Consider the following 24,655-nt stretch of genomic DNA (forward strand, 5'->3'; position numbering starts at 1 on the left):
AGGGGCCAGAGGAAGGAAGGGCGGACGGTAGGAAGTGTGCACTCTGTGTCGATGGAGGGTTAGCCATTTCATAACATTCCTCTTCACTGGGTGGAAATGGCGGCTGGGAGCTGGGCAGAAGCAGGAGGTAGGATTCACCTCGACCAGAGGTTCCCAGGAGTTAAGATCTTGCGAGGACCATTCTAGCAATGCCTTCCTTAAAGTCCTACCTGAGAAGAGACCCATCCCTTGCTTAAGAGTCAATTAAGATCACTTTTCTTTAGGGACTTCCCTGGCGGTCCAGTGGTTAAAAATCTGTCTTTCGATGCAGGGGTCTGGGGTTTGATCCCTGGTCCGGAAACTAAGATCCCATATGCCAGAGGCAACTAAACCTGTGTGCCGCCACTAAAGAAACCTTGAGAAAGCCTTTGCGATGTAGCAAACACCCAGCGAAGCCAATAAATAAATAATAAGATGACTTTCTTTAGCAGCAGGAGCTAAGCTTAAGTGGTAATAATGGTAATAGCCCGAGTGGTACCAGCAGCTGACCCCGCAGGACCACTGGCCCTCTTAATGCCGTGTGTACTCACTGCAAAGGTTTTGAAGAGCTAGAGAAGGGGGCACCGGAGTGCCAGGTGGGAGGGAGGGCCGGGGGCGCCTCTGGAGGGTGCAGGCCTGCATCCTGCCTCCACTGGTCCCTTCTTTTTCTCCTTGTCCTCTCTCCCTTCGCCTACCTTCCCTGGGCCCGAGGAGGAAGCTGAGGCAGGCTAACTGAATGCATAACTTTATTAAATAAATGCTTTGTCACGATAAAAGACAAAGATCGAGGAGTAACATAAATTATAAGTTGAATAAATAGTATACAGCAATCTTCACTTCTTTTAATAAAACGTGAGATCCTCAGGGGTTTTTCGTTTTGTTTTATTTCCTTAGGTACAAAACACTAAACAGGAGGTGAGCTCGTCCACATTCAGCGATTGTTTTCCCCCCGCTTTTTCGTTTTTTTTTTTCTTTCCACAAACAAGTTTCGTTTGCTGGTTAATTTTTTTTTCATCCTTTTCACCAGTAAAGATTATGAGCATTTATTTAAAAACAGGAAAGTCAAAAACAAAAAAAGAGGAGAGAATAGCACTATGGTATGTATGTATGTCAAACTATAAAGAACTACAGTAATATGTGCTGTGATTATTGCTGTCTAAAAACAAACAAACAAACCGGTAGGCAACTCGGAATCTGAAGGAATCTTGTCTGACAACTGTCTATCCGTGTGGGCTACTGTGTGATTGGTGGTGGTTGTGGACGGTCCGGGACTAGGGCTGGTGGCCGGGGACCAGAGAGGTGGGGTGAATGGGTGCACAGCGGCTGCCCCCCACCTCCCCTTTCCTCCATCCAAAAAAGTTAGAGAGGAGGCCAGAGTCTGTGGAAATGGCTAAACTATATACTCCATTAGGGAACCAAGAAAGGATGCTTAAAAAAAGACACCAAAAACCTACAAGAAAAAAAAAGTAGAGAAAAGTGCAAAATAAGTCTTGCACTTTAGTGGTTTTAAAAACAAAGACAGTACAACGCCCATACAACCACCTCTCAAAATACAGCCTCCTCAATCTAGGAAGCCAACTGTGTCTTCTCCAAGACTGGGCGTTGCTTCTCCTTGGCCCACTCCTCTCTGCAATTCCCATCTGAGCTGGAGCCCTTGTAGGGGCTGAGTGGATGGAGGTGGGGCACTGCCCCACATGGAGGCGGGGCTTGGTGGCCGCATGGTAGCCCTGTGGCTGCTGACGAACTGGGCAGTGGGAGAGTGGTGGTCCAGGCCCGCTTCCCCAGGGGAGGTTGGCCCCACTGGGTTACCATGGAGACCACAGAGGTGGTGATGGGAAAATGGTGAGGAGACAGGAGGTGGGACCACGCAGGGCCTCCCGTCATTCTCCGAGTTGGGGCTGAATGTCTCCAGGCCTGTCTCTCCAGGCCTGGCTGTCTGAGAAACTTCCAAGTCTCTTCTGTCCCAGACCGCCTGCTTTCCCCGGGTTGAGGTGGGGCAGGGGCTCAGTCCTGGCTGGGACCCCCTCAGTCACCTGGCCGCAGTGGTGGAGACGGTCTCCTCTGCTAGAGTGAGGCCTGAGTCAAAAGGAGATGGGAAGAGACCTCCTGTTGGCACTGTAGGCCAATGTTTAGATTTGAGGCCACAGAAAACCTGGAGCCTGAGGCCTCTGGGTGAGCAGACAGTGGCCAACAGGGAGCCGGGGGTCAAGAAGGTCCCTGCTTGGAACTTCACAGCTGGCAGCTTGCCACACCTGCCTGCTCACCATCTTGCCCAGAGAGGCCTCACTTTCCTCCATGATTCCCTCCCCCTGGACTCCCACCCTGGGCTCTGCCTGAAGGTCCAGCATCCTGTACGGAGTGGCCAGAGGATCAGAGTCTCCCCGCCCCCTCTGCAAGCAGTAGAGAGAGACTCACAGATTTGGGGTTGTCAGTGTGAGCTCTGGAGATCTGAAGACAGGGGTTGCGTTAAAGCAGGCCCTAACCCCCCACCTTGTGGCTGACTGCAAAGAGCCCATGGAAGGAGCTGAGGCCCCTTCAAAGTCCAGTAAACAGCAGGAGGAAAAGACAGCCCCCTCTCAGGAACCAGGAACTGGGTCCAGGCCTTGGGGGGAGGTGGTGGGGTGGGGTCTGCAAATTCCTGGCTCAGTCTTTTCTTAGGGGGAATGGCACCCCAGTATCCACATGGCAATCCCAGTTTAGGCGACTGCTGAAGATCCAGAGAAAGGATGGGCGGAGAGAAGAGTGAAGTGGGAAAGGCTGACGATACTGGCCTAAGACGTTGAAGTGTGGGTCGCGGGTTTGGGGACAGTGGCACAGGGAGGGGCCACGTGGACACACAGCACGTCAAGGAAGTCCTCACTGCCATCCCCATCAGGCCCCTGTCCAGTGGAGGTCGATGCCTCTCCCATTCCAGCCGACTGTCCACTCTGGGGGAGCAGGGGACACTCCCCTACCGAATCCCAGGGCTGCAGGCTTGCCACCAGCTAAAACGTTTCTGCTCCTTAGCTGCCCCTCTTCACTGTCCCCAAGTTCGATGCTGGAGTAGTCTCCACGGTGTCATGTCGTTGGGGAAGAGTGGAGTGAGCTGCGTTTACAGCGAGAGAGGGTGTCCTTTGCTGTGTCCAAGCCCCGTCTCCTGGCCAGAGTTCTCCATCAGGGCTGCCCATTTGTTGCAGGGGTGGGGGGAATCAGTGGACAATGGGAGTTTTCTTGGTTCAGAATCTTGGCTGCCCCAAAGCATCCATTCACTGCTTGTCCTGTGCCTTTCTGCCATTACCCACCCCAGGAAGGAAGCTGCAACAGGCCAGGGTAAGACCAAGAGCTTGAAAGCCTCTCCAGCCTCCGTCCCTTACTGCAGGGTGAAGGTGGGCAGGTGAGCTTGTAGACTTGTCCCTTGCAAACCACGGCCTCTGCTTATCCTTGTTCCTGTCCTTCTCTGGAAAGTTCCTCACCTTCTCTGGCTCACAGGGCTAGGTTAAACTCACTTCTCTCTTACAACCTGTTTCCTTTTCTTCTTCTTAAACCTCTCTCCTTCTTAAATCCCAGAGGGCTTATCAGGTGGGGACCCAGGGAAGTGTCTCTTGGCTTTGTCCCCTCTTCTTTTTGCTTTGCTCCAAAGCTAGGATGGGGCAGTCAGCCCTCTGTCTCTCCAGCTGTCTGCCCTTCTCTCCATCTACTCTGGCCTGAACAATCACTTTTATTGTTTCCCCGTATTTACACTTTTCACCTCCATCTCCCTCTTTGCCATCTCTCATTTCAGTCTCTCTCCTGCTCTGCCAGCATGAAGGCTGAGGGAGGCTTTCCAAATGCAGGGTCTGTCCAGATGAAATAAAAAAGCTGGGCAGGACCAGGGGGTTGAGATTGGACCGATTGGGTTCTCTGGGTGTAGGGTCCAGAGACAGTAACTTCCCAAGGGTCTAAAGGTGAATGTGACGTCCTGGGAGCTTGGTAGGTGCACTGTTGGGTGTGGTCACCGACCTGGCTTGGTGGTACATGAACACACGTGCACATGGGAAATCATGAAAAAAAAATCCAACACAGTGTCCCACAGAGGGCTGAGTTTGCTGCTGCTCATGGGATGCAGGCAAAACTGGTTTTATGGGTTGTGTTAGAGGAACATGGGTTTTCTTGGTTTCCCCAGAATAAGGACGCTCTTCAATGCCCCCAGAGGAACTACTTGGAAAAGTTAATGCAAACCTTTGACAGAAAGGAAGGAAGAAAGGGGTAAAAAAAAAAAAAAGAAAGAAAATAGACTTATATGCCTATATATGACTATATGGAGCCTTGTAGATAAATACAAGCCCACTTTTTTTTCAGCCTATCCTCCCCCACAAAGGCTGCGCTAGCTGTGAATTGGATGCAATGAAGGGCTGAAACCACAGACTTCATTCGGCGCTGAGTTTTAGCTACCCTGGAAGCACATGTCTTCCCACTATCAGAGTGTGGATTGATTTCTCAGAGGCTGCATGGGGAGTGAAATATGCACACATACTTCATATTCATGGATCTGCTTTAGGAACACCTACCATCTAGTATCACTCAGTTATGAATCTGCCTTGTGTTGAGAAGGATGGAATGCATCTTTGTCTTTGTAAATTGGAGGGAGAGAGAACACAGCGCCGAGGTGGGAAGAGAGCAAGGACAGGGTTTGAGCCGTGTGAGCTGCTGGCTGCAGGAGGAGATTGATCCAGGAGAGGCACTGACGCCTGCTGTCTGTTTCTCTCTCCCCCTGTGACCCATCCGAGCTGGGCAAATTCCAAGTGTGGCATCAAAGGCCACACCCAGGGCCGCACCTGCTTCTGCCCAGATGGCTTCCCCACTCGGGCCAGGGCTGGATGTAAAGATGGATGCTTCTGGCCCAAGCTCTGTTTCTCCTCCTCGTGACTACTCATCCTCCCCTCTCTTACACACTTCTGCTTTCCTCCCTTCTCTTTCTCTTGTTCTTCTTCTCTTGCTCCCCGTGTTCATTCAACTTGCCTCAAAAAGAAAACCTTTTTTTTAAAAGGGGGGGTCTCCTTAGCTTTTCACATCTCTGTTGTTGCCGTTTTCAAAGTTGCGACCTTGCCAGAGATTCCGAGGTCCTCAGTTTCCTCAAATAGATAGATATATGTATTTTTTTTTTCCCTTACATGAGATGAAATGAGTGGCGTCCTGGGGTGGAGGGAGGCACTGGCTGGAGTCGGGGCTGGGGGTGGGATGGGGTGAGGGAAAGACGGGGAGGGGACGCGTCACTCAACGTTGCTGCTGTCGAAGGTGTGGCACTGAAAGTCCCCGTCCACGTACTCCATGCCCGGCAGCTTCATCCCGTACTTGTCCACGCACCAGCAGATGCCACGCTTGCGGCCACGGGAAGGTTTGCACTGGGGTGGGGAGAGGGACAGGCCGTGAGCGTGGCTGTACCCTGAGGCTCTGCTCCTCCCTGACCCTTTGCCTTCCCTGCCCCAAGATAGACTCTCATCCCCAAAGAGTTGAGGGCACTGTATCACTGACTCAATGGACATGAACTTGAGCAGACTCTGGGAGATGGTTAAGGACAGGGAGCCTAGCGTGCTGCAGTCCGTGGCGTGATGACTTAGCGACTGAACAACATCAACACCCACCCCTTGGGGTTCTGGTGTCTGCACTGCATGGGACAACCCGGGGAAAGGTGTCATTTAGGCAGTCTGTCCCTGGCTAGCTCTTGCAACTCTGTCTTGTGTCACCCAAAACAAGTTGGTTTATTTCTCCAACTTGGTATTCTCCAGAGAGCGACATAACCTGATCATGATCATGACGATGATAGTGATAATAAATTAGATTCTTAAATAACGTGGTGGTGGTTGAGTCACTAAGTTGTGTCTGACTCTTGTTCCTCTGTCCATGGGATTCTCCAGGCAAGAATATTAGAGTGGGTTGCCATTTTCTTCTCCAGGGGATCTTCCCGACCTAGAAATCAAACCCAGGTCTCCTGCAATGCAGGCAGATTCTTTACCGACATATCTGGTTTCCCTTGGAGCTCAGCTGGTAAAGAATCCACCTGCAATGTGGGAGACCTGGGTTTAATCCCTGGGTTGGGAAGATCCCCTGGAGAAGGAAAAGGCTACCCACTCCAGTATTCTGGCCTGGAGAATTCCATGGACTGTATAGTCCCTGGGGTTGCAAAGAGTCAGACACGACTGAGTGATTTTCACTTTCACTTTCTTTACTGACTGAGTTATGAGGGAAGCCCATTAAATAATAGTAATAGTAATAAAAGGCATCACTTGTGTAGCTGTACCATATACAAGACACCACTTAACACTTAACTATACTGTAGATACTGTTCTAAGTGCTTTGCCAAGATGAGTTCATTATTCCTCATAATCATGTGAGAACAACAGATACAATTATTCTCCATTTTACACGAGGAACTGGAGCCAGAGACATTAACTGACTGGTAAGAGGACACAGCTAGTAAGCAGGACACCCAAGGATTCACCCAAAGTTGCCTGGCTCTTGATTCCTAACTTAGATGTTGTCGTTGTTTACTCACTAAGTCGTGTCTGACTCTTTGTGACCCCATGCACTGTAGCCCATAAAGCTGCACTGTCCATGGGATTTCCCAGGCAAGAATACTGGAGTGGGATGCCATTGCTTTCTTTAGGGGATCTTTCTGACGCAGGGATTGAACCTGTGTCTCCTTCAGTGGCAGGTGGATTCCTTATCCCTACACCACCATCTAAGGGAACTTAGATGCTGGGTGACTTTATGGAGCATCTGAGTCACCCAGGGGGGAACTTGTTGAAAACCCAAGTTCTCAGAGTCCACCCCAGACCTACTGATCAGAAACTCTGGGGTGGGACCCAGCAATCCGTGTGCTGCTGATGCCCTACTGTGTACTCCTTAACAAGCTTAGATGACTGGTTAACAAAGGGTAGCCTGGCTGTGAATGGGTCACAAAATTATTTCACGAGGTACATGGTAAAAACATATTTTAGTCATGCGTGTGTGCATGCTAGGTCGCTTCAGTCATATCTGACTCTTTGCGACCCCATGGACTGTAGCCCGTCAGGCTTCTCTGTCCATGGGATTCTCCAGGCAAGAATACTGTAGTGGGTTGCCATACTCTCCTCCAGGGGATCTTCCTGACCCGGGGATCCAACCCATGTCTCTTGCGTCTCCTGTATTGGCAGGTGGGTTCTTTGCCACTAGCATGACCTGGGAAGCCCCATATATTTATGGAAGTGTATCAGAAAATAACATACACAGCACAGGCTGTGAGACAGTGATAGAAAGTTTCCTTTTAGATGGACTCATGTACCTATGGTGACTCATTAAAACATGAGTAGATTACAGGGTAAGCAGGAATGGGGTCAGTCATGATTGTGGGAAGAAAGGGTACTAGTGTTTTGGGACAGTACAGAAATCCAGGCATTTAGAGGTGGAGATTTGGTGGCGTCAGTGGTAAAGAACACACCTGCAGTGCAGGAGACATAAGAGACTCAGGTTCCATTGTGGAGGAGGGCGTGGCAACCCACTCCAGTATGCTTGCCTGGAGAATCCCATGGACTGAGGGCCCTGGCGGGCATGGGGTCCACAGGGTTGCACAGAGTGGGACACGACCGAAGCGACTTAGCGTGCATGCCCTGAACATGGGATATGGGATGGGGCATGCCGGCTTTCTTTCTTTTTTTTTTCCCCAAGTTTTACTGGAGTCGAGTTGATCTACAGTGCTGTACAGGTGTACAGTCTCTTCAGTAAGCGGAGCTGGGGGCACTGGATGGACCTGCTTTCTCTTATAGAGAAGGAGCTTCACGTACCTGCTTTCTCTTGTAGAACCCTTTGCGGTCACAGTTGGGCAGGTACACGGCGCGGGGCACCATGCGCGGGCTGGCTTTGAGCTCCTGCAGGGACGCCTCCATGTGCCTGCGGCAGGGCCCCTGTGTGCGGATCGGAGGCGTGAGAGGCGTGGCCAGACCCCAGGGAGTCACCTAGACGTGCAGAATGCAGTGGCCGAGGTGTGTGGGTCAAGGGTCTGCACGGAAAGTCACCACCTTTTGTCGAGATTAGGTGCTACCCAAGGTCTTCCTCTGCCTCCCCTGCCATTACCCCTGGGCGTATCAAGTGCTACCACACATGCTCATTTAGATAGCTGGGGGCCAGGTTAAAAGCTGCAGGTGGCAGAGACTGAGGGTGTGGATACAGAGGGAGATGGAGAGAGGGTCCTTGAGCCTCACCTGCTCAGATTCCTGTCTCATCTCAGGCGCGGAGATGACCCGGGGATGGGCAGTGTTCTCAGCTCCTCCCACGAACTTGGACTGGGTCAGCTTCTTTCTGCGGTCCTTCTTCACAGCCTCGGCCTTCAGCTCGGAGATGCGGGTGTGCTTGGGCCGGAAGATCTTGGGCGAGTAGGTCTCCTCTGCCATCTCGGAGGTGGTGGGCTCCTCGTGCTCACGGGAGTCTCTTTCTGTGGGGAGAAGCGGATGGAGGATTAGCGTCTGCCAGCTGAGAGCCAACCGTGTGGATCCCAGAACTCCAACCTTTGGAGCAAGGAGACAGGCTCTCTGCACCCCAACGGGGCTGCCCAAACTGGGGAAAGGGGAATGAGAATCAGGATACGAGCCAACACGCCTGTGAGTGGTGGGAAGTCCAGTAGAGCAAGGTAAGGGTGACTTCGTGGAGTAGGAGAGTGCTGGGAAAGTCAAGCTGATACAAGGAGAGAAGTGATGCAGGAGGAAGAGGGAAGTCTGGGGGCAGGGAAGGGACTTGTTTGCTGGGAAGTAGAAATGGAAGTTAGTCGCTCAGTCCTTCCGACTCTTTGTGACCCCAGGGATTGTAACCTGCCAGGTTTTTCTGTTCGTGGAATTCTCCAGACAAGAATACTGGAGTGTGTTAGCCATTCCCTTCTCCAGGGGATCTTTCCAACCTAGGGATTGAACCCAAGTGTCTTGCATTGTGGGCAGATTGTTTACCACCTGAGCCACCAGGGAAGGCCCTGTCTGGTGGTGGTGGGTGGGGAGCTGGCTAAATAGATGGGGGAAGTGGCTGGAGGTGGGGCTGAGGTGTAAGAACACCATCTGGAGGTCGAGGCTGTCAGAGGAAGAGGAGTTGCCAGGGCGTGGACAAGAGGCCAAGTCCATCCTCTAGTGAGATCTGCCTGCTTTTGGAACTGCTGGAGTTGAGATACATCTGCATTTGGGGAACCGAGGGCAGGAGGGCCCTGGGGTGTCTGGACTTGCAGGGTGTGGGGAGGAAATCATAGGAGAAACAGGAGGAAGGGACCCCGGAGAGCCAGAAATGTGGGATCCGGAGGGGATCAGTGCAGGCGGGTGGGGGTAGGGGCATGGAAGCCTGGGGCCTTGCTCCCTGCTCAGAGCTGGCGCTGCGCTCTGTGACCTGGGACACAACAGCTCCCGGCCAAGAGAGGCAGACAGCTGGCTGGGGCTGGAGTGGTTATATATAGCAGTGACTTGGTGACAGTCTATACTTAGCTGACTTATGACCTTTAAAGAACTAGGACTTTGTTCATTTATTTGTCGATCTTTTAATTCCACCCCTCACCCCCCCAACCTTTGGCTTTTTCTTGGTCCACAGATTTCCATGAAATTCTCCTCTCACAGGCACCCTCCCCTGGGTCCCTCCTCTCAGCTCCCTGACCCCGACCAGACCCGGATTGCTCTTCCCAGGTGGGCAGGGCATGGCCAGGATGCCCAGGGCCAGAGCAGGTGCAGGGCAGGATGGGCGGGGGCAGGGAGCCCTGTCTTCCCTGCTTTCTTTTCTTTCTCAATTCTGGAAAAAGAAAATTGGGCTTTGGGGTGGCCCTGGAAAGTGAAAGTGTTAGTTACTCTTTGTGACCCCATGGACTGTAGCCCGCCAGGCACCTCTGTCCATGGGATTCTCCAGGCAAGGATACTGGAGTGGGCAGCCATTCCCTTCTCCAGGGGATCTTCCTGACCGAGGGATCGAACCCCAGTCTCCTGCATTGTAGGCAGGTTCTTTACCATTTGAACCACCAGGGATGAAGGGAAATCCTCCTCTTACTGGGCTCCCCAGGAGGCGAGAAGAGGTGTGGAGAGGGAGCAGTTTGGTGAGAAGACAGTTGCATATCCCCAGGGCAGGAGTTCTCAGCCCAGGGGAAGTTCCAGGTGTGTGTTGAGGGAGGCATTTGGAGACCTGGCCTCACCTGGTCAGGATGGCAGGTGGCAGAAAGCACCTGAGCACCCGTTTGTCTCTGGGCTCAGGGTTTGTCAGATTTAATCGAATGGATGTCCAGAATTTATGCCCCTTTAGGGAAGCTCCCCGCCCTAAAGAAGCCTCCAGAGGTGTGCAGTGTTCTGGGTGGTTGGCTGATCTGGGTATTTATCCACAGGAGAAGAAGAGAAGTAGTTTCTGGAGAAGAAGGTGGGAGGAGACACACGGCAAAAGAGTGGGCAGGCTCTCCCCGAAGAGAGCCCAGCACCAGGATGTCTGTCCCCTTCTGGCCTTTCACTCCCTCTTCGCACCATGTCCTGCCCTGGGCTCTGCCTCTACTTTATCAAAACCCGCTGGGATGATGAACTAACACGGTGATGCACTAGGTCTGTAGAATGGAGCCCTCTGGGGATTAGCTGACAGAGTGAGGTTGTGGCATAAACCAGCTTTTCTTGGTAGTGGGATGAGCTGCGATGGGGGTAGGAGGCAGGGTGCAACAAGCTGATTTGGGGGACTCTGTACAAAGTGAAAGATTAGGGCTCTGTTATCTAGTAACTCAGGCCCAAACCTGAGGCTCCGATCTGGAAGAAGTAGGTGAGGAGAGGAAAAGCTGACCATGGCCTGGTCCCATCTTACTGAGTGAGCTGACACGTCACTCAGTCTCCCTGGACATCACCAAGCATCCTGACTGTCACCTGAGTGGTGCGGTAGGGGAGACGGCAAGAGGTGGCTGCCATTGAAAGGTTGGGAGCATTGTGGGGGTGCACGGCCACCCCTTCCCCAGTCAAGATTGTAACCAGATGAAGGGAGGGGAAGTAGGGCCAGACAGCCGGGTGCTGACCAGTGCGTGGAAGAAGGGTGAGCTTTCCCCTGGGGCCACAAGTGCATGCTTCCATCCCAGTGGTGCTCTTTCTAGTTCTTAAAGACATCTGGGGGGTGGGTGCCACTCATGGCCCTCTGGCCACCTGTTGTCTCCCTTTGGTCAGAGGGTGTCATCCTCCAGATGCCGTTGCACCTTCCCTTATGGAGCTTCTGGCTCTGGCTTTGGTGGTCGTGCAAGTACATTGGCTAATGCCCCCCACCCCCCACCCCACCATCGGCAGCTCTTCTGAAGACTCTTCATATTTTAGGATCTTCAAGAAGTGCTGTGGGCTGCCCTGAACCTGGAGTCACCTTTCCTGGGAGGAGGATGGGCTGTTCACAACAGTTCAGGAAACTTTAGGGCAGTTTACTGAGGCCTCTCTCGTCTTTCCTGTGAAGGTGTTAGCCTTGAGACTAAGCAAGGACAATACCGGGGAACAAAACGTAGATTCTTGTACCTTCTCTGTGTTAGTCGCTCAGTCATGTCTGACTCTTTTTGATCCCATGGACTGTGGCTCACCAGGCTCTTCTGTCCGTGGGGATTCTCCAGGCAAGAATACTGGAATGGGTTGCCATTCTCCAAGGAACTCCAGATATGTTTGCAAACCTCTGTCCTCCCCCTGGCTTCACCAAGGTAGGGTTCCCTCCCCAGTTTGCAGTCTCTTTGGCTGCTTCTGAAGGGCAGGCTTAAAGTTTTGATGTGCCTCCCAGGTTTTGGTGCCACTTAACCCCATGGGACCTATTACTTAGGCAGCGGGAGAGTCAAGTATCAGATACTAATCAGGGTCTTGTGGTCACCTGTAGGTTCCAGAGAGACAGCGGAAAGTTGGATTGGAGCCAGAGCAGGAGCCTGGAATATTAAAGGGCTGGAAAGTAAGACTGGAGCTGGGATGCCAGAGCCAGCTAGTCCTACTCAGCTGCTGTGTGGCCGAGTCATAAATAGGCTTGCAATTTTGGAAGGGTTTAAATTTTAGATAACTCAAGAAGGCACAAGTAGACTGGCAGCTCCTGAGCTGTTTCATCAAAAGAAAATGAGTCAGGGTTGCAAAAGGATTTAGGACTTCCTGGTGAAGTTGCACTGCACGTGAATAGCAGTCTCTCAGGTACTTAACAATGCCGTAGGTTCTGGAACTCAGTCGACTGGCAGGTCAGTACCTGCATATGGCCAGTAGGTGGCGGAGGAGACTGATGGCTGCAGAACAGGCTTCCTTGTAGGAACCGTAAGCGGTTTTAAAATCTGGACCTTTTTGTGGTCTCCTTCTCTTACTTCTCTGACCACCACCCCAGCCTTCCCCTCTCAGCATGCATTTAGAGTCAGGAAGATGGACGTGCATAGACTGGGAAGGACCTACGTGAGGCCAGGGATGGCGGGGAGGGGACAAGGCCATCAGTGTGTAAACCCCGGCTGTTTCCTTAGTCAACAATGCAAGCATAATGATGAGGTAAAGAAGGGAAGCAGATCTAGGACTTCCCTTCCTATGTCCTTTTGAAAGGATTCTGCAGCGAGCGTTCACTGTTGTCCCCTTCTCTGGGAAGCTGTGGAGACAGGACCCTTTAATTCAGTGTCTTAAGAAAGCAAGGGCTCTCACAGCATCCTGATAGTTATCTTTAGGCTGAGTTCTGATTCTCTGCTCTGTTCTGCCCCTAGTCTTGCCAGCTGGCTCTCTGATGGTCCCAGCCCTGCCGTGTTAGGGCAGCCAACTCAGTTTCTGCTTCATCCTAAGATGCTGCCCATTCATACTGATACAACAACATGCACTGAGGCACCACCCTTGGCAACGCGAGAAGCTGCTTGAGGACTGTGTCATCCTCGTGTCCCAGTGAACCTTCTTTTTTTTTTTTTTTTTTTTGCTGTGCAGCTTGTGGAATCTTGGTTCCCCAACCAGGGACTGAACCCAGGCCCTGGCAGTAAAAATGCTGAGTCCTAACCACTGGACCACCAGAGAATTTCCCCAGTGAATGTTGAGGGTGTCTGGGTGCAGGCCCAGCTGCTGCAGACTCAGACGCATCCCCAGTTGGGGGAGAGCACTACTCCTCACAGCACAAGTGCCGATGCATCTTCCCTCTACAAGCCCACCATGGAGACCTGCTGCTGTAACTGAAACTACAATCGAACTTTCTACCCTGGGGCTCTTAGTTCTACCCTGGCACCATTAACAGCCCAGCCTGGTGGTTGTTTCCCACGCTATCTTGACTTAATAGTCAAAACTAGAGAAAAACGGATGGATCAGATATTGTGACTTTGCTTACAGAAATTGAAGAAGCTGTGGCGTACTTGGAACTCGCAGTGCAGGAAGGATGTAGGGCTTTGCCAGGCCACCTGGACCCGGGAGAGGAAGAGTCTCTTTTCCTTGCCAGAAGGCAAGAGGGATTCGCCCAGAATTTCTCTGCCAGGAATGAAAAGGGGAGCTGGGTTTCCACCAGCTCTCATTCTAGCTCCCTCTGTGGAATTCAGACAGTCAATGTCTTAAGGGCAGAACTTTGTCATTCATCTTAGCCTCTCCAGCACATAGTCTTCAGTAAAGAATCTGATACTTCAGTAAAGGACTCCATCTTTATGGAGAGATGTGTGAATTGGCTCATGGGACAAAGTGCAGGTCTAGCGGCCGTTCTGCAAGCTGCGACTTGTTGGAGCTAAGTGGATGCCCTGGGGGGTCATGTCACCCACAGACCTGCCTTTAAACACAGGAATTTACTACAGAGGGAACAAGGGGCAGAGATGTGGGCCTTAAGAGCAGGAAGAAGTAGGGTCCCCTACATTTACTGGGCTTCTTTGGTCTAAGACTGTGCTGTTGAATATGATAACCAGCAGCCACATGCGTCTATTGAAAAGAATAAATATTAAGTCAGATTACAAATTCAGCTTCTCAGTTGCTTGAGGCACATTTCAAGTGCTCGATAGCCACACGTGGCTGGTGGCTTCCGTGTTGGACATCGATAACTGAGAACACTTCCTTCACTGCAGAAAATTCCACCAGACAGCTCGTCGGAGGGCCCTGATCCGTGCCTGGGAATGGCTGGGTGCTCCGTACTTCCTCCCCACTTTGCCCTGTTTCCTAGCCAACCTGCAGCCTCCTGCTCTTTGCTACAACATGAGGCTTCTGGGAAAATGAGGGATCAACTGTTCACTGTTGAAAAAAATGTGAGACATGTCTCAGCCTCCTGAAGTCTGACCGTTTCCCAGCTGCAGATGCCAAGACACTGAGTTACATTGTGTGTCTCTGCATAAGAAAAAGGGACAGGGACCGTAGGGAGGGCCGTGAAGCCTCCTAGGGGAGCTGCACCATGCCCAGCCCTGCCCATGACATCCCTGACCAGGGCCCACTTTGCCCCAGTCTTTCCTGGAAAATTGTTTTCCTTTGTGGTCAGTAACAGACATGCATATTCTGGGCTCTTTCTTCACCTGAATTATGGGCTAAAAAGGGAAGGAGCATGGACTTTGCAAGAGGAAAAGAAATCCATACAACTGTCATCCAAAGGAACCAGTTGCACCTAGGGAGGAGCTGCAAACAGACCTGCAGAGGGAGTCTTGCTGACTTGGGGTACATGGCCAAGGTGGGGAGCAGATTCAGAGAGTCAGTGACTGGACCTTGAGAGCAATAGGCTTATCCCTCTTAGCTTCTTTACATCCCCCTCTCCATTTCAGGCCAGGAAAACCAACATCTCTATCCTGAGCAGAGAAATAAAGACACCTACAGCAAAGCAGATAAACAGAATCAGGAGTTGGACCACCAGCCCTTGACTGTCAGTCTCCCTTCTTGAGTGGAAGATGGGGCTGCTAACAGTGCTTCACTAAATCCTGGTGCAGGTGTATTTTGCCCTCTCTTAGTTGCTTCCTCCCCTCTCCTTGCCTTAGTCTTCTCATTTGACTTATGGGGAGGATGACAACAGCCCCCTCTTCATAGGGTTATGAGGATTCCATGAGTTGTTACATGCTAGTGAGCTCTCAGTACAGGTCTCTGCCGTTGTAAGGACTCTGTTGCCTCCCACCTCCCCTGTTTCCATCATCAACTAAAAATCTGGTTGCTGTGATACTGGCTGACAGGTGTCTGCTTGTGGATCACAAGGTCTCAGGCGCCTTGGACTGCAGAAAGGTCTGCTGGGAAGCAATGGCTCTACCCTCTCCCCGGGGAGTCTAGGTTGCCAGCCCCAAGTGAGAGGAACTTTACCCAAGTGCTTCTGAGAAGCAGTTTCCACTTAGAGAACACTGCCTGGAAGTTCGTCCCTTGTGTAACCTCATTCCTTCATGCTGCATTAAGGCACCAGGTCTCCTTCCCTAAAGATGGAGAGAGAAAAGCTGACCTACCGCCTTTCACAGTGCAGATGTGGCAAGTGTCAGGTTGGTGACCCTTCCCTAGAATGAGAGAATGGGGTCCCACTCACACATCCTCTAGGTAAAAGAAAGGATCCTCCTCACTTTTTCTCCCTGAGGACGAACTAGGATGCAGGGCCGTGACTCTGGTATACATTTCTTGATCCCTGGGCAACAGCTGGTGATAAATTTACACATGAGAAATATATACTTATGCACAACACTCAGCGTGAGTATCTCTAACCAGGTCTCTAGACTTGGGGAAGGTGGAGCATGCTCAGTAAAAATGTATCTGTTCCCTATACACACCCCCCGGGAAGCCTGGCATGCTGCAGTCCCTGGGGTCACAAAGAGTCAGAGACGACTTAGTGACTGAACAACAACAATGCACACCAGAAGGTAATGGAGGAGTGAGGTGGGGAGCAGCCTTTCAATGGGGTAAGGGGAGATAATGAGAGGGAGGAAGTGAGGGGCCATTTCTCCGATCTGGCCACACTCCCACTGGTGACTCATCACGGCCCATTCAGAACAGCACAATTTAGCCAAATTCCCTGGAAAGCCCTGCATGACCAGAAGGGGGCGGCAGGGAGCAGATTGTTTGGACTCTTGTCGAGGATCCCACCGCCCCGCCCCGACCCCAGGCCAGGTCCTCCTAAGAGAGACTTGCTAGGAGTCAAACAATGTTCTTTTTGGCAATTGAAGCTCAGACTCTTTTCCTTTTTGACTCTTTTGGAGCAGGAGCAGAGAGTGGAGACAGGTTCCCTTCACAGCTGTGGGAGGGGCTTGCTGATGGCCTTTGCCCTGTCTGGTTAGGTACCCACTAGCCAATGTGATTTTTGACACTAGGGCTTCCCTGGTAGCTCAGACAGTAAAGAATCTGCCTGCAATGTGGGAGACCCATGTTTGACCCTTGGGTTGGGGAGATCCCCTGGAGAAGGGAATGGCTACCCACTCCAGCATGCTTGCCTGGAGAATTCCATGGGCAGAGAAGCCTGGCAGGCTCCAGTCCATGGGCTCAAAAAGAGCGAGACACGACTGAATGACTAACACTTCACTTCACTTCACTTATGTGGCCAGTGGGACTGAATTTTAAGATTTATTTTATTTAAATTAATTTAAATTAGACAACCAATACCTTTGGTTATTGGAAAAGTTGTGAATATGTTTGGGACAACTCAGATATATGAATCTACTTTTTCAACTATAAATCTTATGAAACCTAAAAATACAGATCAACTCTTCCCAATGAAAATTCAGTGTTTGAAGTGTGATGTGCTCTAAATGTAAAATACACCTCAGATTTCAAAGACAATATGAAAGACAATGTAAAATAGCTCATTCATTTCGGTTCAGTTTAGTTGCTCAGTTGTGTCTGACTCTTTGTGACCCCATGGACTGCAGCGTGCCAGGCCTCCCTGTCCATCACCAACTCCCAGAGTTTACTCAAACTCATGTCTGTTGAGTCCCAACCATCTCATCCTCTGTCGTCCCCTCCTCCTCCTGCCTTCAATCCTTCCCAGCATCAGGGTTTTTTCAAATGAGTCAGTTCTTCGCGTCAGGTGGTTCATTAGAATGGCTTATTAAATGGCTTATTAAAATAGCTTATTAGAATGGCTTATTTTGAATCTATATGAATATTATTGCGGATATATTGAAAAGATATACAATTAAATTTCACCTATTTCTTTTTACCTGTTTTTAAAATGTGGCTGTTAGAAAGCTTGAAATGACATTTGTATGTGGCTTATATTGTACTTCAGTTGGACAGTGCTGCTCTGAAGGGTCTGGAATGAGAGGCATCTTCCCTGAGGGACAGGGAGACTGGGGAGCATGCTCAGTACAGCTTTACTGGTACAATCTACACAGTTCAGGATGACGAGGACCCACACAGAACATCACTGCAAGTCAGAATAGGTCACATGGGGCTGGATTCTGAGAGCAAATTCAATTTGGATCTTGCTTCAGGATTTGGCAAGAGAAGGGCTGGTCTCTGATGGTTTAGGATGGGGATCAAAAATGAGATAACCTGGGGCTTCTCTGGTGCCTCAGTGGTAAAGAGTCTGCCTGCCAATGCAGGAGACACAAGTTCGGTCCCTGGTCCTGGAAGATCCCACCAAGAAGGAAAAAAAAATGAGATTACCTATTTATTTTAAGGGGCTTCAGGTGGGTCAGTGGTAAAAAAATCTGCCTGCTGATGCAGGAGATTTGGGTTCAATCCCTGGGTCGGGAAGATCCCCTGGAGAAGGAAATGTGAAACCACTCCAGTATTCTTGCCTGGGAAATCCTATGGACTGTAGCCCGCCAGGCTACTCTGTCCATGGGGTCACAGAGTCCAACACGACTGAGCATGCACATTTATTTTAGAACCCCTTCCAGGACTTCCTTGGTGGTCTAACCCATTGGGAAGAGGGTTTTATCTTATCTGCCTCCTTCTTGGGAATCCCCCAAGGGAGCAGCTGCCACAGCCTCCAAGGTGTGTGAGGATGGCGCTCAACAACTCCTCAGGTCAACTGGAGGCTTCCAGCTATAATCTGGACCTCTCCTCTCCTTCGAAAAAGGCTTTGACTGTGTTAAAAACCCTGGCGATCCTCTCTCTCTGTCTTTCTTATCAACTTTTGTGGCATGTGGTTTTCTCTCTTTGTTTACGATGTGAAAATCCCCCAATCACTCCCTCATCCCACCTAACCCCACCCCAGCTCGGATCTCAACACCCTGCTGCTCCGCTCTGTGGAAGCTCGTGCTGGAGGAGGCTGGTTATCACGGGAAGCCGGCCACTTCTATGCCGAGGGCTCCTTAGAGACTGTGGATTGCTGCTCAGCCAAGGGGCAGTGAGGGCCTGCCTGCCTGCCCACATCAGGATAGCTTCCTATCATTCAGAAAATGAGGTTTGGCACATGGAGCTTGAAGTCTGGGCTGAACAAACCCCTTTCCACCCTCCTTGCCCCCCCCCCCCCCCCCCCCCCCCCCCCCCCCCCCCATCCCACACCAAATCACTCGCCTAAGCCAGCCTTGCCTGTAAGACCATGCAGAAAAAGGGATGGAACAGAACAAGGCTGAAAATAAAGGGGTACTGCTTTCTCCACCTTGGGGCCACTTTGCTTCTCCTCAAACGGAGCACTTCCAGTTCTGAGCTCTTATTTCATCTTCATATCATGCCCCCTCTGCCCCTCCTGCTATGAGATGACAGCATTGGGTAATATTTGCCAAAGGCCTCATTGCAGGTTAGACCAGGCCCAGGCCAGAGCCCCAGGGACTTATGGTAGAAAGCCAGGGAGAGCAGAACTAGGACTAGGAGGGCTAGGCTCAACAAGATTCTAAGACTGAGTTCTAGCCCTGGCTCTGCCTCTAACCCTGCACCTAATTCTAGGCTCGTGACTTGTACTTTGGGCTTCAGCGTCCTTATCTGTAAAATGAGGGCCTGACTGCCAAGATGCTGCGATCATGGCAGGTCCCTTCCAGCTGTAGCATTCTTTGGCCAATACCCAGACAATTCCTGGAGAGACACTCAAACCTAGCTAAGCTGAGTGGCCAGGCAGGAAGGGCTACTTCACCTCTGATAAAGATTCCCAGTCACTTCTTTGGATTTATATTGAAGAAGAAGAAAAAGACATCATAACAGAAACCATGGAAAGAATTGGAGCTGGAAACAAGAATGGAGAATTCTGTGGATAGAGGGAGAGGGGAGTGAAAGCTTAGAACTGTTTTTGTTTTTTTTATTTGCTTATTTATTTTTGCAGATATGTAATAAATCTTACTGTTTTGGAAAACATATTTCCAGGTTACAATTGAAGGACGGTCTCTGGGGATGGTAACTTCTGGACCTACCATAGTAAAAATGCAAAACAGACGTGCAAACAAAACCCCACCAGATAGCATCCATGTCATGGCAGCCATTCTCTGCTTTTCACTTCCGCTTCCCGTGGGACCTCATAGGTACCTGATCTGTTTACAATGTTCTTCCAGTTTCTGCAGGCAGTGGGCCTGGAGTGTGGTGGTCCCTTCTCCAAAATTTTGTTTTCCATACATTAAATAACCCAGAGTTTTAAATACATCGCTCAAGTACAAAGTAAAAGCTTTAGACAAAAATCATCTTCCTGTCCTGCTAGCTCCTCCCGCCTTCCCCGCCTTAATGGGACCGAGGTTTTTGTGGGGATTCCTGCTCCCATGCTCTTTGTTGTAACCTTCTAGTGACCCCTGGCTCCTAGGTCAGCCCGGTCCTCCCTCTGCAGCTGCAAGCCCACCTGCCTGCTCAAATCCAACCCTGAGCCCCAGGACCAGCACAGCTGCTCTGATTGAAAAGCCAAGCCCCCTGGGGGTGTCTTGGGGTTGGGGGATGGAGGAGGGGGTGGGATAGAGAAAGGGGTGGGATAGAGAAGGGGGTGGGATGGGAGGGAGGGATAAGAAAGTAGGGGGGAGAAAAAGAGAAATGGAAAAAAAATGAACTCTCACTGTGGCCAACTGTGTTTGCTCTTCCAGTCTGAGCTGACACAGCAGAAAGAGGAGGAAGGGAGAGGAGGGGGGAGGAAAGAAAAGTCAAGTTAAAAGAGCCCTCTTCTTGTCTTCCCAGTTCCCATTTTGGTTGGCTCAGGGCACAGCCAGCCTCTCAAAGACTTGTTTCAAAGGGAGGGGATACGGGTGGGAAAGGAATCTGGCTCCTTCAGTTTTCCATGATCTTGTTCAATCCAGACACAAATTTGGCCAATAAACCTAACCCTGGAACTTGATTTCAACAGGGCATTTGGACTAGGCTGGGAATGGAAGCCAGGGTGATGGAGGGCCAAACCCCTCAAAGAAGCAAAGGCTGAATGCAATTTTATTTAGGTAATTTTTCTTTCTTTCCGAGAAGCATATTTTCTGCTCTTCCCCTCTCTCTTATTTCTCAATGACAGAACTGAAACCCAGCACCCACTTCTCCCTGTATCCCAAACTTAATGTCTCACAAGCACAAGAGAGATCTTCCAGACCCGGGTAAAGTATGCGGGCCAGTAAAGCCACAAGGCTCCTTCTCCAAAGAATGCCAGAGCAAAGCTCGGTCCTTCCCCGGACTCGACCCAGCTCACCCATATTTATTGAGCTTGGTCCAATAAATAGCTCCAGCCCTCATACACACCGCCCTCTGTTTCTATATCTATCTCTGCCCCTGAACTGGCCAAAATAAAATGCAGGGCCCAGAGCGCTCCCAGGACCCGGCTCGCAGGCGGACTCCCTCTCCCGTTGCCCAGCAACGCGCCTAGCAAAACACCAGTCCCCGCCGGCCCTGCGCTCTTCCTCCCACAAGCTTTGGCGGCTAGCCATCTCTCTCTCCTTTGCTCCCCATTTCTGATTCTAGAAATGGGCTTTGTTGTTGTTGAAAAACCCTACATCTATCTCTCTATACACATATTTTTGGTTATATGTGTATATATACATATATCATCTATGTCTGTCTCTAAATCTACATCGGAAGGGGCAAATTCCAGCTCACACTGCTCGTTATTGGTAGAGAGGCGTGGCGGTGGGAAGTCGGTGGGGGGGGGGGGGGGGGGGCAGCAATTTTGGCCAAAGGAGCGGACACTCTCCTCCCTCTTCTCTGTTCGTTTTCCTCTCTTTAAGTACTGTCGCTGCACCATCTCCAACTTTTGGGAGACCCACCCAAACTGAAAAACTCCAGCCAGGAGGGCCCACTCCCATCTCATCTGTCCGGGAGGAAGGCATCAGTTCCAGCTACCGGTCAAGGGCAGCCATCCAGCCATCAGAGAGGATCAGGCACCTGCTTTAGGCGAGGTGGAGTCTTTCAGAGGGGTTGGGATGGGGTGGGGGGAGGAGGGAGGCCCCTCCGTGCTTCAAGGCACTTTGAAGGTGGGGGCTGAGGAAGGGGCTGCAGAGAAGTCTAAAGGGCATCTCATCTTGCTTGGGACAATAGCCCTTGTGTGTGTGTTGGGGGGGGGGAGGGTTTGGGATTGAATTGGAAAGTTGGATGCGCCAGTTTGCTCTCCCAGCAATTGCGCGCGCTCACCCTCCACACCAACCACATCACACCAACCACACGGCTGGGCAAATAAAAGTGGGGCCAGAATGCGGCCAAGCGATACCTTGCATACTTTCGCTGTGACCGGATTGTTACCCAGAGCTCTCTCTCCCAAGCCAGGAAATCGATTCATGCCTTTTCCCCCCTCGGTGCCCGTGCTAAGCTTTTCCACACCACATCTCACAAGATGAAGGCGGGGGGGTGGGAGTGGGGGTAGGGGGGTGGGGGGGGCGGGGCCGCCTTTGAAAATTGGCTCTTAATAAAAATAACTTCACCAACCGTCCTCGGGGGCCTCCGGGGCCTGCACATTGCCCTCTCTCCCTTTTTTGCTGGCCGTAAACTGGAGAAACGCTACCTCTTGCAAAGCTGTACAGACAAAACCTGCAGGATTTGCGGGAATCCACGTCGAGCCCAGGAAAGCTCTCGTACCTCTCTTCTCAACCGCAGACGCACTCCTTTCCTACATGAGAGTGTCTGTAGTTTGCAGTTAAGACAACTCATGTTGGGGTGCTCGTAATGGACGGAGGTAGGAGGGAAGGGCATTGTTCCAGTAAGAAAATACCGTACAGAATAAACACAATTTAGCCAAGTCTTAACTCCTTTGGGGGAGGACCAATGCTCAGAACCCAGACTTTTGTGTACAGTTCATTAAACTTAAAAAAAAAATTAAAATCAAGTAACTTTCCAAGAGGAAGCCGAACTGTTTCAATTGAACAAGCAGCTCTGTCAACCTTTTAAACCCCAGCACTGAGAATTTGGGGGTGGGGCAACCCGGGGGCGGGGCTACGTGGAGGTGGAGGGGAGGCGCCTGGTGTGTGGCTTTTCCGTCTCCGCCCCCTTGATTTTGCATTCTGCGTTTCCAGGGCCCCTCTTCCATTTACACCACACCCACTTGTGATCTGGTTTGAAAGCTCGAGGGGCGACGTGACAGGGTGGGGGATTAGCACTGGAGGGGAAGCTGCAGTGTCTGAATTTCACATCTCTTCTTGTTTCCCAGCCCTTTATCTACCTTTCTTCCTAGGTAAAATCTGAATAGGAGCAGGGGAAAGGAGTTCGATTCAGGAACACCCAGCCCTGGAACATCAAGCCCACCTTTCCTATTCCTTTCCTTCACTCTCCCCACCCCCGACTTACTCCACCTCCCCGCCGCCTCTGAGCTTGCCCAAAGTCACCTCTCCTTTCCTGGGAGGAAAAAGAGATATTTTGCATTTCAGTATGTTTTACAGACGACCAGTCAATCATATCAAGTCAAGAGCAATGAGTGTGCACGTGGGAGGGGCATCAAAGCCCCCGCCCCAAAGGCAAGAGCTACCAAGGGTGCGTGCGTGCGTGTGTTATGTGTGCACGTGAGTGTGCGTGTGCGCCCGAGTGTGTGGGGGGGCGGGGTAGGAGAATAGAAACGTCAAGGAGGGACTGGTAGCGGGGTAGGGGGCTGGGAGGGACAAAGGTAGAATTAGCACCGAAAACCGGTAACGCCTCTCTCTCCAGGTCCCAGTTGAAGCAATATTTTAACAAAAGGCATTTTTTTTCAAGTTCAGAAAAAAACAAACAAAACCTACAACATATTGGGGGTGGTGGAGAGGGAATTGTTCACGTAAGATGCACACTTTCGGACTGGAGATTGAGTACCTGAGGATTTGCATCTAGAGAAGAAATAGGAGCTCAGAGTCACCGTTTAGTCGAGGGGGGAGGGGTGAGGTGAAGAAGGTGGGGGTAGGGACGAGGAGAAGGAGCGAAAACCCGGAGAGGCTCGGCTAGATCGACCCCCGGGGTAGCAGGATCGGCTGGGGCTCCGATTCCGAAGTGCAGGGACCCTCCCCGCCCTCCTCCCGGCCAGCACCCCGGCTCTAAGCCACTTGCTGGGCAGAGCGCGCGGGGCCAGCCTGTCCCGTGCCCCCCCCCACCCCCCACCACCCCGCCCGTGCGCCGTGTAGCTGCCTGGCACACGGAGCGCGCTCACCGATCTTGGCTTGCTCGCGGTAGCTCTTTTCGTTCAGGCAAACCCCGCGGCCGTGCAGCAGGGCGTGCAGCGGCTTCTCCTCGTCCTGCCGGGGGAGGCAACGCAGCCCCTGGGCGCAGCGCTCAGTGTAGACGCCGCACGACTGCCCCTCGGCCAGGGCGCAGGTCATGCAGCAGCCGCAGCCCGGCTCCTTGACCAGCTCGCAGCCCAGGGGGCTGGGGGGGCACATGGAGAGGGCTTTCTCGTCGCAGGGCTCGCAGTGCACGAAGGAGCCCAGACCCTGGGCCGATCCCGCACAGGCGGCCAGAAGAAGGAGGACCGCGGTGAGCACCATCTTCTCCGAGTCTCCCCCTTTACCTGGGGCGGGGCAGGAGCGCGAGAGTGCAGGGAGAAAGGGGCCAGGAGGGCACGCGGAGCAATGTTGTTCTTTTTTGAAAAAAATTTCTGGCAGGTAGAGCAGGTGCCCTCCCCCGGACAATTGCAAAATGTAGGGAGCGATGGAGGGCTGGAATGCCTGCAAGCAAGTCTGAATTGCAAAGATTACAGACTTGCAACAGGTAGGGGGAAAGGGAGCAGCGCCAGGTGCACGCAGAGGAATCGGAGGCTGGAGAAACAAATCCCTCTCCGCACGAGTCTGACCTGGTCAGAATTGCGGCGGGGGAGCCAAAAATGGTTCACCCCCAAACAACCACCGGAAAAAAGAGCTCGGAGGCTGTGGAGGAGAGGCAGGTGGGGGGGGGGGTGGTTGCGGGAGAAAAATAGATTTCTTCTTCAGAATTTTTAAGATCTCAAAGTACACCCTGCTCCTTTCTAACCCTCAGCTGCCAGCGGCGCGCGGCTGCTGCGGAACAGGTAAGAGGCGGCGGCTGCAGCCGCGAAGGCGGGGGAAAAATGTGGAAATCAAGAAATTAAAAAAAAAAAAGAAAAAACACACCAAACCCCCTAACACCTCTTTTCTCCCACTCTGCTAGCACCTTTTCGAAATTCGCAGGTTCTGCGTGAAGCCCGAAGAAAGGTGCAAACGGAGGAGAGGGTAGTAAAGAGGAGGGGGAAAAAAAAAAAAGGAAAAAACCCACACCGCTTTGCAGCTCTTTCCTAGCTCTTTTCCCCCCGGCAGAAGTTTCCAAAGAGACTACGGGCTCGGGTTGAGCCGGCGCTTTTAAATAGACGGCCCCTGGCTGGCAGCCAGTTTGTAGCTGCAATTTGAGCTCCCCAACACCCAACCCAGGCAAGTATGCCAAGGAGTACAAGCTCACACGGGGTGGGGGTGGGGAGAGGCCTTCTAGACACACGGGGGCTCCCCTTCGCTGCCTGAACAGCTCCCTCCTCTCCCTAGAATGGAAGAAAG

General features: G+C 51.7%; 1 protein-coding gene across 2 annotated transcripts; it reads right to left on the reverse strand.

Moving 5' to 3' along the window:
* Window positions 1-747: 747 nt before the first annotated feature.
* On the reverse strand, window positions 748-24,449 carry IGFBP5 (insulin like growth factor binding protein 5). Of its 2 annotated transcripts, none has more exons than XM_070771965.1 (4): window positions 23,308-24,449; window positions 8,214-8,443; window positions 7,797-7,967; window positions 748-5,378 (listed from the first exon to the last, which is right to left on the reverse strand). In XM_070771965.1, the coding sequence occupies exons 1-4, from the start codon at window positions 23,639-23,641 to the stop codon at window positions 5,247-5,249; spliced, it is 867 nt and encodes a 288-aa protein (XP_070628066.1). In that variant the 5' UTR covers window positions 23,642-24,449; the 3' UTR covers window positions 748-5,246. The 2 variants fall into 2 exon arrangements, with proteins under 2 accessions (XP_070628066.1, XP_070628071.1); XM_070771970.1 differs by having other exon boundaries at window positions 7,797-7,916; window positions 23,308-24,446.
* Window positions 24,450-24,655: the final 206 nt, after the last annotated feature.

The sequence above is a fragment of the Bos indicus genome, chromosome 2, assembly GCF_029378745.1.
Source record: "Bos indicus isolate NIAB-ARS_2022 breed Sahiwal x Tharparkar chromosome 2, NIAB-ARS_B.indTharparkar_mat_pri_1.0, whole genome shotgun sequence".
In the NCBI taxonomy this organism is placed as follows: domain Eukaryota; kingdom Metazoa; phylum Chordata; class Mammalia; order Artiodactyla; family Bovidae; genus Bos; species Bos indicus.

Bases quoted from the DNA above. Each gene is read 5' to 3' on its own strand.
- IGFBP5 (XM_070771965.1), bottom strand. From the start codon at position 23,641: ATGGTGCTCACCGCGGTCCTCCTTCTTCTGGCCGCCTGTGCGGGATCG. The intron at 7,968-8,213 runs GTGAGGCTCAAG...CTGCACGTCTAG, and splicing joins TGAGACAGGAATCTGAGCAG to GTGACTCCCTGGGGTCTGGC. The intron at 5,379-7,796 runs GTACGTGAAGCT...TCCCCACCCCAG, and splicing joins GGTTCTACAAGAGAAAGCAG to TGCAAACCTTCCCGTGGCCG.